The 13,714-nt window shown below is 32.4% G+C and overlaps 1 protein-coding gene across 1 annotated transcript; it reads left to right on the top strand.

Moving 5' to 3' along the window:
* Positions 1 to 12,342: 12,342 nt before the first annotated feature.
* LOC142624258 (chlorophyllase-2-like) lies at positions 12,343 to 13,467 on the top strand. Its single transcript, XM_075797786.1, has 2 exons — positions 12,343 to 12,427; positions 12,589 to 13,467. Exons 1-2 carry the CDS (start codon positions 12,343 to 12,345, stop codon positions 13,317 to 13,319), a joined length of 816 nt encoding a protein of 271 aa, XP_075653901.1. The 3' UTR covers positions 13,320 to 13,467.
* The last annotated feature ends 247 nt before the right edge of the window (positions 13,468 to 13,714 follow it).

Genomic DNA, 13,714 nt, shown 5'->3' with positions numbered 1-13,714 from the left:
TTATACTAATTACAAAATGTCACCTTGATTTATTTCCAAATAGATAGCTCTTTAGTATATCACTATTTACTATATTTTAGCTCTTTTTTTTTTCATCAATAAGCATAAACTTACGTATAAAATTATTATAATCATCTAAAGAATTGATGATGCTCGAAAATCGTCAGTGAGTTGATGACTCCTAATCGCACTAATGGGTACCTGAAGTATGCAAAAACAAGAACCAAATAGAAGGCATCGGTGTGGTACCGGCCAAAGACCCTCCGAAAGTTAAGTTAGTGAATGAGAAATCTCTAAAAACTCTATAGTGAGAGAGCTGGGAATTTTTTGCGTACCTGTGAAAGAAGGAGAACTGTCACTTATATAGTGGTGGGGGAGAGCCTTAGATCCTGAGAATAGGGGGTTTTTCCTTGTGGGGAGAATGTGGAGTTAATGCTTCCCAAGATACTCTCCCTTTTGGGAAAGGAAAATCGTGTTGTAGGGTCTCTGTGCGTGATACGCAAGATGTTTCTATATTTGAGTATGTGTGTGGATCAAGTAAAGTCATGCAAGACCCATCGGCTTTCTTCTCCATCAGTTTAGGACTATTCATCGCTCAGGGACCCTCCTTCGGTTCGTGGGGTAGACGCACCCATTAGCTTTATGGATGCACCATACGCATTACCGTCGTTTGAGGACTCTGTTGGTTTCTATGAGGCTGACGGTTTCGTGGGTACCGTCAGCCTTCATAGGCTTTATTTGTTCATGGGCCTCAGCTACTTTGCCAAAATTACCCTTATCAAGAATCAACCAAATTTTTTTATTAAAAAATCATCTAAAGAATCTAAACCTGTGTTCTGATCATTTAGCCTGACCTTTATGCTACCACTGGTTGCTCTACATGCAAGCCAAGGTGGTCACTGGACCACCTAGCTTGCAAAAGATTGCATATATACACTTACCAAAAAAATTTATGTTAAATTAACCTATTGTGACCATCCTAATAAAAATGTTGAACACCTTGACTTAAGAATTACAAAATATTGGGTTCAACACAAATAAAAATAATGCTACATTCACAACATTTTCACAATAATTTTACAATAAATCCAATGCGGTAAGATGTTACTTATTTAACTTGGGCTCAATACTAATATTATTTTTTCACCCACCATTAACAGCTTTTTGCATAAGATTTATTGTAAAAATATTGTAGACGTAACATTACTTCCAAATTAATGCTAGCCCCTAAACATAATCCTTAATCCCTCTTACAAAAAAAATAAAATAAGAACAATAAATATTTTCCCAAATAACAACAAATATAAACCAAACAAAAACAAGATAAGACTAAGCAACAATAAGTGATCTAATTATTCAACAAAAAGCCTACTATAAAACAAAAAGATAAAAATCACTAAATATTCAAATTTGAAGCTCATTCAACCAATTCAATAACAATAATCTTTAATTTCATTTTTCCCTATAAAATGGTACCAAGAAAAATAGTGGTTCAGTTTTTCTTGATGGTGACGATAGTTATATTCTTTTTGGTTTTGCAGTCACAACAATTTTAGCCTCCTTAGTGACTTGACTCACAATTATGACAAATATTTAAGTTATTGTTTTATTAGATTTTGTATAATTTAAATTTTTTAACGATTACTCTAAAAAAATTTCATAGAAAATTTCATAGAAGCGCTGCTGTATGCCAACTGTTTAAAGGAAACCATTTTTTCCGGTGCTAGTTGCTGATTTTGCTGCGTTTTGTCAACTATAGAAGAAACCAAACTTTTGTAAATTCCCAAGCCCAGAGGTGCTTTGATGGTGGCTGCTTTGTTAGGTACTAGCCCATCAACGTTTGAGGCTATTTCACGTAATAATGTGGTTCGGTTGGATCTCACGGGTTACTCCTCAAGTGGGGATACATCTTGAATTTGAACCATTAGGACGACGATATAACGTTGGTTTCGTTAAGAACAATTGTTGTCCACCATATGAAATTATTATATCTTAAATAGATCGATATAAGATTAACTATGACTCAACTCATTTGAAGGAATTTATGTGCATTTACTATTTGAATGCTAGAACTTGCTGTGTCCACGAGTGGCTTACCATGTCACTTTAGTCAAAAAGAAAAAGGACAGCTTCCAAGTTAGCTAGCAAAAACCACCCCGTTTGGACTTACTTTATTTATGTCTTTGCATTCATACTTAGCTCTAGCTACCAGCTACCTACACCTATTGTGCCTTTTGCGCCTTAAATACCGTAATCTTAGTTCCCGTTTTACTCATTAACAAAAAAGAGAAAATAAAAAAGATTTTGGTAAACATCTGTTGATGCATCCAGGGGCAAACGCGAAAATTTTAAAAAAACTTTTTACATTTAAATACCACTTAAATAATATTTAATTTATTTTGAGCTAATGATATTTACTATATAGATTTTACAAACTAACATATTATCAATAAAAAAAAATTATTCAAATATTAATTTATTATATTGTTTATGTGACACCGATCGTATTACTATCACGTCAGTTTATAAGATTTTTGTCGTAAAATTTGTATTAATTTTAGCATTTTTTATTCACTTAATGAAGATTAGGTTGCATTTCTACATATATGTATATATGTAAGAATTGGATTTAGCAGCCGAAATCCACTTAGAATAGTGGCGTTTTGTACTTCAACCCAAGTCCAAACAATAGAGTTGTTATGTGTAGAGGTGGGAAGACAATTACAGTTTAGTCGCAAGCTAAGCCTAAGGAAGTAGTTTTCAAATAAAAAGGGACAAATCAAGTAGTTGATGGTAAGAAAAGTTCTCCTCGGTCACTTTCGAGAAAGAATTCTTATATAGATCTTGCTTAGGATTTGATCAAGTTATACACTGTTCATCTTTCTATTTCTTGCTCTCTTTCTCTCAGCTTTCCTCATGGCTTCTTTTCTCTTATATTTCATCCTTCTTAGCATTTGGGCCCTCCACTTGTACGCCCCAAAACTCTTCCCTGAATACTTGTCCCATCAAAATTCTGCTGAAGGTGGTAAAAGGGGGTTGCTAAAGTTGTTAATGCATTCATTGCGGGGGTGGAAGGTACACCCTCTCAAGAAGCTTCGTCTCACCGTACTGGTCCTCTCCTACAACTCCATTCCTCCCAGTTGGATGCTTATAAAATGCTAAGTCTCTTCCCCATCATCTTCTCGGGTATAAATGATTTGGTGCATAACTCCCTGCCTCTTATTCTCCTCGGTCCTCGGACACCCCACAATATATATATTGTTGGAGAAAATGTTAAACTTACTATAAATTTTATTATAAAAAGCTTACAAACTGATGATAATGAGATGACACTTCAAAAAAAAAAAAGTACTGAATTAATTCATGCGATTAGTAACATGTCAATTTATAGGACTTATATAATAAAACTTGTAATATACTAGTATAACTCTAATATTTTAGTCTTTGGAAAAAAAATATACCTGTAACTCACATTTTTTTTTAATTAAAAATAAAAATAAAAATAAAAACCTTACTTCCCCATATATGGGGCCTTTTCATGTTAGGGACCTTTGGCCATGGCCTATGCATAGGGCAGGTCTAACCAAAATTTTAACATGTGGTTCTCATCTCTTTTGGCTACTCTTCCATCAATGAATGGTGCACATAGTTTACAAAAGTCAAAAGTTCAAATAAGTCAATGAACTTGCTAAACAGTATCAATCATAACTACCAAATAGGGTTGAAAATCGGAACCACGTTCACTTTATTTCACATGCCACCGTTTAAAGAAATATGGATTTGGACAAGGACAACCGTAATAGGTGCACCTAAATTGATAGTTTTAAAAAACTTCGAAAATATAGTACTAAATTGATGCATTGCAAATTATAAAGGTAAAAATGAATTGATGAATTGGTATTTCTTGGTGTGTTCTTTAATGTTTATTGATCAAGAATTGGGAATCTTGAAAACGACAAGTCGAACTCTACAATGAAAAGACTGCACCTGTCATACACTTCGGCTAGAACTACAAACCAAACGACATCTCATTTATTTCTGGGAGGAAATTGGTTGGGTTGCGTATTTCATTAGTTTCAGGTTGAATCATCTAACTTCAAGCTTCCAGTTTGTCCCTCATCTCAATGATCTCATGTATAGGATATTATGTTTTCTTTTGGTAATTTACTTGTGCCAAATTAACATTTGAAGACTTAATGCTTTACTACTATATCTATATGGTTGTCTCACTTGTTTGGGATAAAATTGATGGACGAATGAATGAGCTTACTTGCTTAGGCCCAGCATGTTAGTAAAATTGGATCACAAATTGGGCTTGGCAGACTGAGTGAGCCCAGTTGATTGACATCCCTTTTATTTTGTTTTTTTTTTTTGTTTTACTAATAAGATTATTTAAACATCTTTGATTATCTGACTATTTACTCGAGTATATACCGTCCCTCCATTCCACACATATTAGGGACTGACATCCATCTTAAAATGTCTAAAGAATGCAATATTTTAATTCAATCATTGAGAGTGAAGTACTCAATCATGCCATATTTTTTAGTTTTATAGGAAAACATTGAAATTGATGAATAAAAATTAGTTTTAAAAATAGTGATTGAAACATATTTTCAATAATAATCTTTATTTTTTGTTCTTTTAGTAATAAAACTCTTCAAACTCATCCTATATCATTTTATTAGATGTAAATTATGAAAATTTAACCACAAGATTGCATGTTCATTTTTTTTTGAGATAATTACAACATGCTGTTAACCCCGCAGTTCGAACACTTTCCCCCTAGACCCCCAAGCACTTTGTATATGGAGAAGTGTCAATTCAGCTATAAGGCCTTTGGCCAAGATTGCATGTTCTTATTATATCCTCCAAGCTTACAAAATTTAAAGAAAATAAAAGATCAATAGCTATATCATCAATCAAATGTTTTAATTTCAAGTTTTTGTGACCTAAAATTATGAATAAAAAATGAGTTTATTTATTGGATAGTAAATAACATCCAATTTAAATGAAATTTTACATCTGTGTTAAAAGTATAAATAACATACAATCTAAAGATTCAATTTTCAAAATTCACATCCAATACAAAGATATAGGAGGAGTTTTGAAAGGTTTTTTTACAAACTAGTTTGGAGAGAAACTTTATTCCTTTGTGATTCTCTAATTCCATATTGATTTTTTTTTAGAGATAATTCCAATATGCTGATAACCCCGTAACTCGAACCATTTCCCCCCCTAGACCCCCAAACACTTTGTACATGGAGATGTGCTAATTCAGCTACAAGACATTTGGCTTCTTTGGCAAAAATTAAATGAGTTCAAATAAAAAATTCTTTCAATAACATGATTTAACCATTATACTCCTAGAACACGCATCTCTATCATGACAAAATATGCATATATATTAATAAAACCAAAAAAAAAAAAAGAAGAATAAATTGGTACCTGAAAAGAAGTACTAAAACTAAAACAATAGTTAAATTTCAAGGTCATTAACTTTTAAACTAGTTTTTTGCTTTTTAGCTTTTATAAATAGTTTTTTAAAATCTTTTTTTTTTTTAGGTACAAGTATACTTTTGTTAACTTTCAACAAAAATCTAAATAAATTGTTTCCAAACAAATACTAAATATAGACATGATAAAATGTGCAATCTATCAAACCTTCTTGTCTTGTGCAAAAACTATGCCAAAAATAGCCCAGAAATCTAGCATCATAAAATACTTGGACCTACCTATTTTCTAGGATTGTCTCTAATGGTAACATCTTTTTTTTTTTTTTTTTTAAATATATATATATATATATATATATATATATATATATATATATATATATATATATATATAGAAACAAACACAAACGCACGGGAGAGGAAACGTCATTCTAACCCAAAAAATATTTTGGTAAATTTTTTTTTGAGTAAAATATTTTGGTAAAATTAAAGTTTAAGCTCCATAGTTTAGGGATTGTAACAAATTAAACCTATAGGTTCAAAAAGTAACAATCAAATCCTTTTTCTTTTTGGCAAAAATACCATTTTAAGCGTTATAGTCAATTTTGTCTTTATGTTTTAGTAACAATCAATTTGATCTATGTTATTTTCAATTTATAGTCAATTTAGTCTTTACCGTTAACTAACTAATTGAAAATGTGTACATGGCTAAAGGATTGCGTAATTGGCACATTAAAAGCTTACATAACTACTAAAATAATAGTGTTTATTTCTAAAAAAAAAACTATAAAATAATAACAATAAAATTATTTGGTATTTAAAAATAACACATTAGCATTTATTATTATTTTCTAATTAAGCTTCCATGTTAGCATTTTAATTGAAGAAAAAAAATCACAAAAAATATTACGAAAAAATACAAAAATTAAAACAACAAGATTTTCTTTTATTTTCTTAGTAACCAAACATGTAAAAACAAAAACACCTACAAAATCCCATATCAAACCTAGACTAAAATCTAGGAAATTCTAGCATTTTGCCCCTATTTGTAAAAAATTTGACAATATGCTCCTGTTTTGAAACTCGATTTACTCAAAATCAAGTTCAGCGTCGTTATAAGTCTTTAAAACGTCGCTATAAGGAAAAAAAAACTTGCATAGAACTCGATTTAGAAAAAATCAAGTTTCAAAACGTCGCTATAAGTCCTTAAAACGTCGTTATAGGGCTCCTTAAAACGTCACTATAGGGCTGAACTCGATTTATAAAAAATCGAGTTTCAAAACAGAAGTATGGACTTAAATAATTTGAAAATAGAAAAATATTACCAAATTTTTTACAAAAAAGGGACAAAAGGCTAGAATCCCCCTAAAACCTACTTTCAATTGTCTTCTGCCTTCTATATTCCCAATAAAGGTAAACATTTTTTATTGCGCCGCGGGGGGGGGGGGGTGGGGTCCATCATGAGTCTTTGCCGATTAAAAATAATATACTTAAAAGGGGAGTTATCGAAGGTGGTAGCTGTGATGGTTGTAAGTTTGATCTGATGTGGAGGATGGAATTCATGCCTTTGAGTTACAGCTAGGGAATGTTATATGATGTGTCCAGTTTGGGAAGAGGTGAGGATTAAGCGTCGAGCAATTTGTGGATTTTGTAGATCTGGGTAATTTAATTTACCTCATTGGTAATTTGCAATGCCACTGTCACTGTGTGGAGCAATAAGTCTTATTGCTGGCCCAAGGCCTAGGCAACTTAGTAAGGCGTTAAACAAAATATAAAATTCCCTATTAAAAAAAGTTCTTCCTTTGTAAAAGGCCCAAAATTTTATAAAAATATAACATTTTTTTAATAATTGATACTTTTTTTTTAAGAGTGACGTTAAGATATTACAAATTTTACTGTAGGTTTAATTGAAATATTACTAATCGTATAAAAAAGTAATTCAAATACAAATAAATTAAGTTGTTGAAATTCATCAATTACAGTCATTATTGTATTATATTGTGAACATTTTGTAATATCTTTAATTTTTTTTTTTTCATTTCTAACAAGGCTTCTAAAATAGGAGATCAATAGAAATTTAAACCAACTAAAACCCTAAAATGTTTCAAAAAAGATGCTACAAATGTGATAGATCATTAATAATGACTAATCTCCTCTAATAGTATGAGACCTTAATTTTTGTAAACTAATCTCCTACAAAACCACACCCCAAATAATATCTATCTCTTTCTCTTAAAAAGAATATATAAAATTAAAATTTAGATTACAACTATGCTTAACTATGCATAGTCATATATCCAAGTTAAAGTATTTTTTTAAATAATTTTTTTTTGTTCTTTTTGTTTAAATTTATGGTTCAACTATGATATTCAATTCTCTATATGAAATTAACATTAGTTTAGTTAGTATTATTCATCAAATTCTGTATTTACATCAAATTAGTCTTAATTTAATTAGTATTATATAATTTTATTTAATTAATGTGTACATATAAAAAGGCCCCATATAAAATTTTCACTTTAAGCCCCAAATTTTCTTGGGCCGGCCTTGCAATAAGAGGAATGGAGATTGATTTGAGAGGGATGCCCTGCCTTTAAATCAAACCGTGCACAAAGCTAATGCGATGCTTTTGGAATTTCAACAACTGCAAAGCTAATGTAATGTTCTTAATATATATTTTGATTCTCCAAAACAAAAGTCCATGAAGCCTTGGGAAATTTTGACACCAATTAAATTAATTGATTACCTAAGTATATTATTTTTTTAATACAAAATGGTAGTGGACTTTATTTATTCAATCAATATCATGCTTTACAATGAAAAAAAGAAAAGATAAGCATTTTCCTAACTAAACAATAGCCTCCTCATTCTCTTTTGCCGCGCTAGTAAAAACTAGAGCAACACAGTTAACAGAAACAAAAGATATACTAATAAAATGTTCACATATAAGCTTAATATCCTCCAAAACCCAAGCCAATTCTAAGGAGCAGAGTTATTGAAGTCCACCAATTCAGCAAGTGTTTTGACAAAACAAAAGAGCCTTACGCATGACGTTAATTAGAAAGCCCCTTTTGAGTTCTGGATTAGAAAGCCCACACCAACAGAAGACTTGGACCAAGACTGTGAGAAAGCAAGGCTTAATTTACCCAATTACGTTAATTAAGCATAAATCCAATTAACATGTGATGGACACAACTGTACCGGAGATTTTAAGTGCAAAAAATATATAAATTTGACAAATTGTCTTCACACCTCCGTATCCTCTAGCATTAGGAGCAGCCAAATTGGTCCATATGCCTCCAAAATCCCTAGGCAAGAAGCAAATTGGGAAATCATTAAGATTCATTTTCATCACCAAAGTGTAAAACCATAAAGAAATAGACATGAGTCACAATTGTGTTTTTAATTTGTTGTACACAAAACACCAGCTATTAAAAAATAAAAAGCCTAGGAAATTATGTTTGGTTTAAATGGATTAGGTTTAATTTGGAGATATTTGTGAGTAAATCCTAGTTTTACTATGGTGTCTTTCAATATACATGTCTAGTGTAACATATTTGTTTTAATTTTTAAACTTACATATGACCCTCAGCTAACTCTTCCAAAGTCATATATATTGCTGCCTCTCCTTTCATGCGAATTATTTCATGGATTCTAAATAATCTGTTCCAAAGTTGTTTTCATTAGAATGAGAATAATAGAAACAACTAAATTTGTTCAAATTGGTTACAAATAAATACTATAGGATAATAGAAGAGAACCATTGGATCCAAGCAATAGCCCAAACACATAATGACAGTCAACAATCAGAGTCCAACTAGTTGGGCAAAGATAAGCTTACACTATGGCTCGAGCATAAGGGATAAGCTTTCAGAGCCCAGTTGATTGACATATATTTTAAAATGTGTTGTTTGTTGGCATTTTTGACAGTGTCCAGAGCAATCTAAGAATGCTCTTTAATTTGCCAAGAGCCCAAAAAACCAGAATGCTCTTTAACCGAGTTTGTTTCCCTTTGAATTCACTAAGCTGCTTTGCGAGGTAAGGTGTTCTTTTGAGTTTTACGGATGTCAATAAAAACAAGTGTAGAGTTTTATGGTCCAACGATATTATCTAGACTCGTTTATGTGGAGATTGTGGATTTGAATATTACCTCACTTATTTGTTTTATATAACAAAAAACTAATCTTCAAGATTTAGATATCGATGGCAGTAGATTTGAAGCAAGTATGTTTTATAAATTAAAAAAAAAAAATGATCATAATTTCTTTTTGAATTGTGAAAAAATGGTTAGTAAGAAATCAACAATCTACCAATTTGTTTATAGAATAATTGTACTTATTCTTTGTTGTTTTTACTACCACTACAAAACTATTTTTAGCGGTAAATTTTGTCAAATTTATTCTTCACAACAAAAAGAAAGATGATTTTCTAAACAACTATTTGATTTTGTATATTGAATTCAGCACAAAACTAATCATAGATTATTTTCAGAATTTAAAAGCACACCGTGTTCTATTTTTTATTATTGAGTGATTTAAAATCTAAATATTTATATTTTGCTAACAATGAATGAATAATAGTTTTATGAAACTTAGTATATTTTTCATTCTTGAATATTTATAAATTTGGCTTATTCTTTAGTCCCAAAAACTAAAATCCGAATTCCACCGCAATTGGGTTTGTGGCACTGGTTTTGAACACCAAGATATTGGTCCAACTACCTTAAGGCAACCTGTAAATGGCTTCAGTCACCAAGATCCTTAGACATCACCACTCTTGTCCTGCTTATACAAAAATACAATGCTGTCGCAAAACTGTTTGATTTTGATGGCTTTGGAGGAAAATTTTTGTTCCTTTAGGATCCTCATTACAATTTACAGGACCACAAGTCTTGTCCAGATACTTTGGTGTCACATAGATTGAGCTACGACTTATCAAACAGTGACCAATCACGACAACCGACCTGAACTATGGCACTGGTTTGTACACGATGATACTCAATATTATGTGAAAGCGATTTTTTTCAAAGGGTTCAGGTTCAGTCCTAGAATTCCTATGGGTAAATTGGCAAGCAATTTGTCCTAGATACAAATAGAATTTATTGCTTGTATATGGGCTTGATTGTGATGGCAATCAGCATGTGCTTTAGGTAAATTCATTAAGGAAAGTGAAAGTTTTGGACTTTCATCACAGGTGCAAATGAAAATGAGCCCAATATTGTGACTGAAAGGGGTCCTGTTATATAATATAAGATATCTTTTTGCTAAAACTGTTACACAATTGCACAAGTAATGTGCTCATATGAAAGAGTGCAATAAAAAGCAATTGCTAATTTAAGGGATTTGTTTGTTTAATCAATTGAAGTTCTATGAAAAATGTTTTAACTTCGGAGTAATATATGATAGTTGCTGCCCTGGGGATTTGTATGTACAAAAGATATATATATATAACATTAGAGAGCACATCCGACATGATCCAAGAGCATCGGCAATAAAAAGGTTGGAAGATGTTGACATAAGACATTGTCCCATTTTTTACCCTTCTCAAATTATTGGGACTATTGTTGCATTACCTGGTTATTCATACTAATCCATTATACCCTCCACGATAGCATCAGCAGCAACCTCCTTTGCAAGCCCACAAAACCATTTTGCAACTTGTTTTAAAAATTTCTGAACCATGCTTCTTTTCTTCTGTGGCGGATTTCCAGCATCCGACGCAGGTGGAGGAGCGGCAACACAAGAACACGGTGCCGACATCTTGAAGTAAGAAAAGATGACAAAGCTAGAGAGAAAAAGAGAGTAAGAAAAGATGACAAAGCTAGAGAGAGAAAGAGAGTCGAGAAGAAATAGAGTCTGATATCATACAAAGAGAGATCAGAGAAGTTTGGGACATTTATAGGGCCTCAATAGGCTCAGTCACAATACTCATCAATATGCAGATTTTGTCTTAGCAACAACAATTGCATTACGTTATACCATAACTAGCAGCAATATCATAATGAAATTTCCTACAGCAAATATGTTGATTTTGTCTTAGCAACAAAAGAGAAAATATATCATACTATAACTAGCAGAAATATCATAATGAACCTCAAATTCAAAACAGCAGCTTCCAACCCCATTTTTTTCGAGAATTTTGAGATACCTTAACAAAGAAGGCAAAACATGTGAATTATTGACCTTTCATTTGCCCTTGCCAAAATAATGAAAGCTTCATTTCACTAGTGAGACATGTTTTTTTTGGTAATAGTGAAAAGATAAATGCCAAAGAGGCTCAATTTTCTCAAGCGATATATTCTGGAGTGGTTCCAACGACAAAAAAAATTACACAGTTTTTTGTCACAACTCTGACTAGGCAGATTAGGAATGTTTTCTTGTCATTTACACATAAATCCACCACTTTTTCTTCACTAGTCACATTTTACAAAAAAGTTGCATAATTTTTTGTCACTAGGCTTTTCCTATATTCTAGCATCAATGTGCTGTTTTTGTTTCATTGTTTGAAAACCATGCGGTTGATATTTCTCCTTTCTTTAGATACTGGAGAGTACCCAGAAACGCTTGCCCTGACTCCTGAGCCACTTGGCCCAATTTTTCACATTCAAATGTCTATATATCACATGATACACACTTGTTTCGTTTCTCCCTCTTGCATTTTCTTCTTTTAAAAATTAAAAACCGAATTGGCAATATGTGCAAATGACTCCCTTCCGTTTTGATTCTTTACTTATTCAAATGAATCACAAACATCATCAACTTTTTCCGCTTTTTTGCACTTTGGTATCAGAGAGGGGTAGGGGAAGTAGGTCCAGACTCCAAAGCCAGTAGTCATTTATAATTTTGTTAAGCATTTTGTGATTTCCACAATAAAAAGAAAAGATTGAACAATGGTAGAACTCAATTTGGACATATGGTACACTTTGAAAACCAAGATATCTCTTAAATTTCAGGGGAACTTGCCTCCGTGCTATGGTTGGTTTTGGTTAGCTATGTATTAGTATGTACTATGATTTGTGATTTGTGCAGTTGAAACATCTTATTTTGCTCTGTCTATTATCATTTGAAAATGAGCTGATATGTTCCAATCCTATTACCAAACCCAAAGATTAAAAATAAATAAGCACAAAAATTAGTGAAAATTATTGGTATATGTTTGGCTAATAGCAGATTTCATCTTTGCAATCAACAGTTATACATCTTGGCCGGACCGGATACAACTGATGAGATTAAGTCCACGGCAGCAATAACAAATTGGCTATCCAAAGGACTCCATTACTTGCTTCCACCACATGTTCAGCCAAATATAAACAAGCTAGGACTTGCTGGCCATAGCCGCGGAGGAAAGGTTGCTTTTGCACTTGCTCTTGAAAAGGAAGCTACTTCTCTTAAGTTCTCTGCCTTAATAGGCCTTGACCCGGTTGATGGAATGGACAAAGGGAAACAAACCCCTCCACCAGTACTCACTTATGTCCCTCATTCATTTGACCTTGATATGGCTGTAATGGTTATTGGGACAGGTTTGGGTGAGGTGAAAAAGAATCCTCTATTTCCTCCTTGTGCTCTTAAGGGTGTGAACCATCAGGACTTCTTTAATGAATGTCAAGAACCAGCTTGTCATTTTGTTGCCAAGGACTATGGTCATCTTGATTTATTAGATGATGATACTGAAGGGCATAGAGGGAAAACTACATACTGTTTGTGTAAGAATGGCAAGTCTAGGGAACCCATGAGGAGGTTTGTTGGAGGCATTGTGGTTGCATTCATGAATGCTTACCTTCTAGGTGATAACAAAGACTTATTGGCTATAAAAGACGGGCAAAAGACTGTACCAGTGGAGCTCAAAACTAATGTATGTATAGGGTGAAGTTTAAATGTAGAGGCTGCTATATTTGTTAGCTTATAGGAGTCTTTATATTATTTACCTTGAATAAGATTGCAGTTGAAAGTAAACTACCTTAATTGAGCAAATTTTATTCTGAACTAAACTTAATTTTTGAAGTAGAATGCTTTGGAGATATAAAAAGTTTGTAGTAAGTGAAATATTTTTGGGACTTTTGCCCATAACAGGTGTGCCAATGATTGACTGATAATCATAGGAGGGACATTCTTACATAGCACGATTATTTGGCTTACCGGACTATTTAAGTTTTTTCATCATAAGAGTCCCTGATAAATGATAATCAGTTGACTACATTTTTTTCCCCTCTCGAGCATAATGTTGGTGTGATAACTTTTATCTACTGGCTACTTGGCCTTGCT

This window comes from Castanea sativa, chromosome 2 (genome assembly GCF_040712315.1).
Source record: "Castanea sativa cultivar Marrone di Chiusa Pesio chromosome 2, ASM4071231v1".
Classification (NCBI taxonomy): domain Eukaryota; kingdom Viridiplantae; phylum Streptophyta; class Magnoliopsida; order Fagales; family Fagaceae; genus Castanea; species Castanea sativa.
The sequence above is the reverse complement of the archived record's forward strand: the minus strand, read 5'-3'. Positions and strand labels throughout refer to the sequence as shown.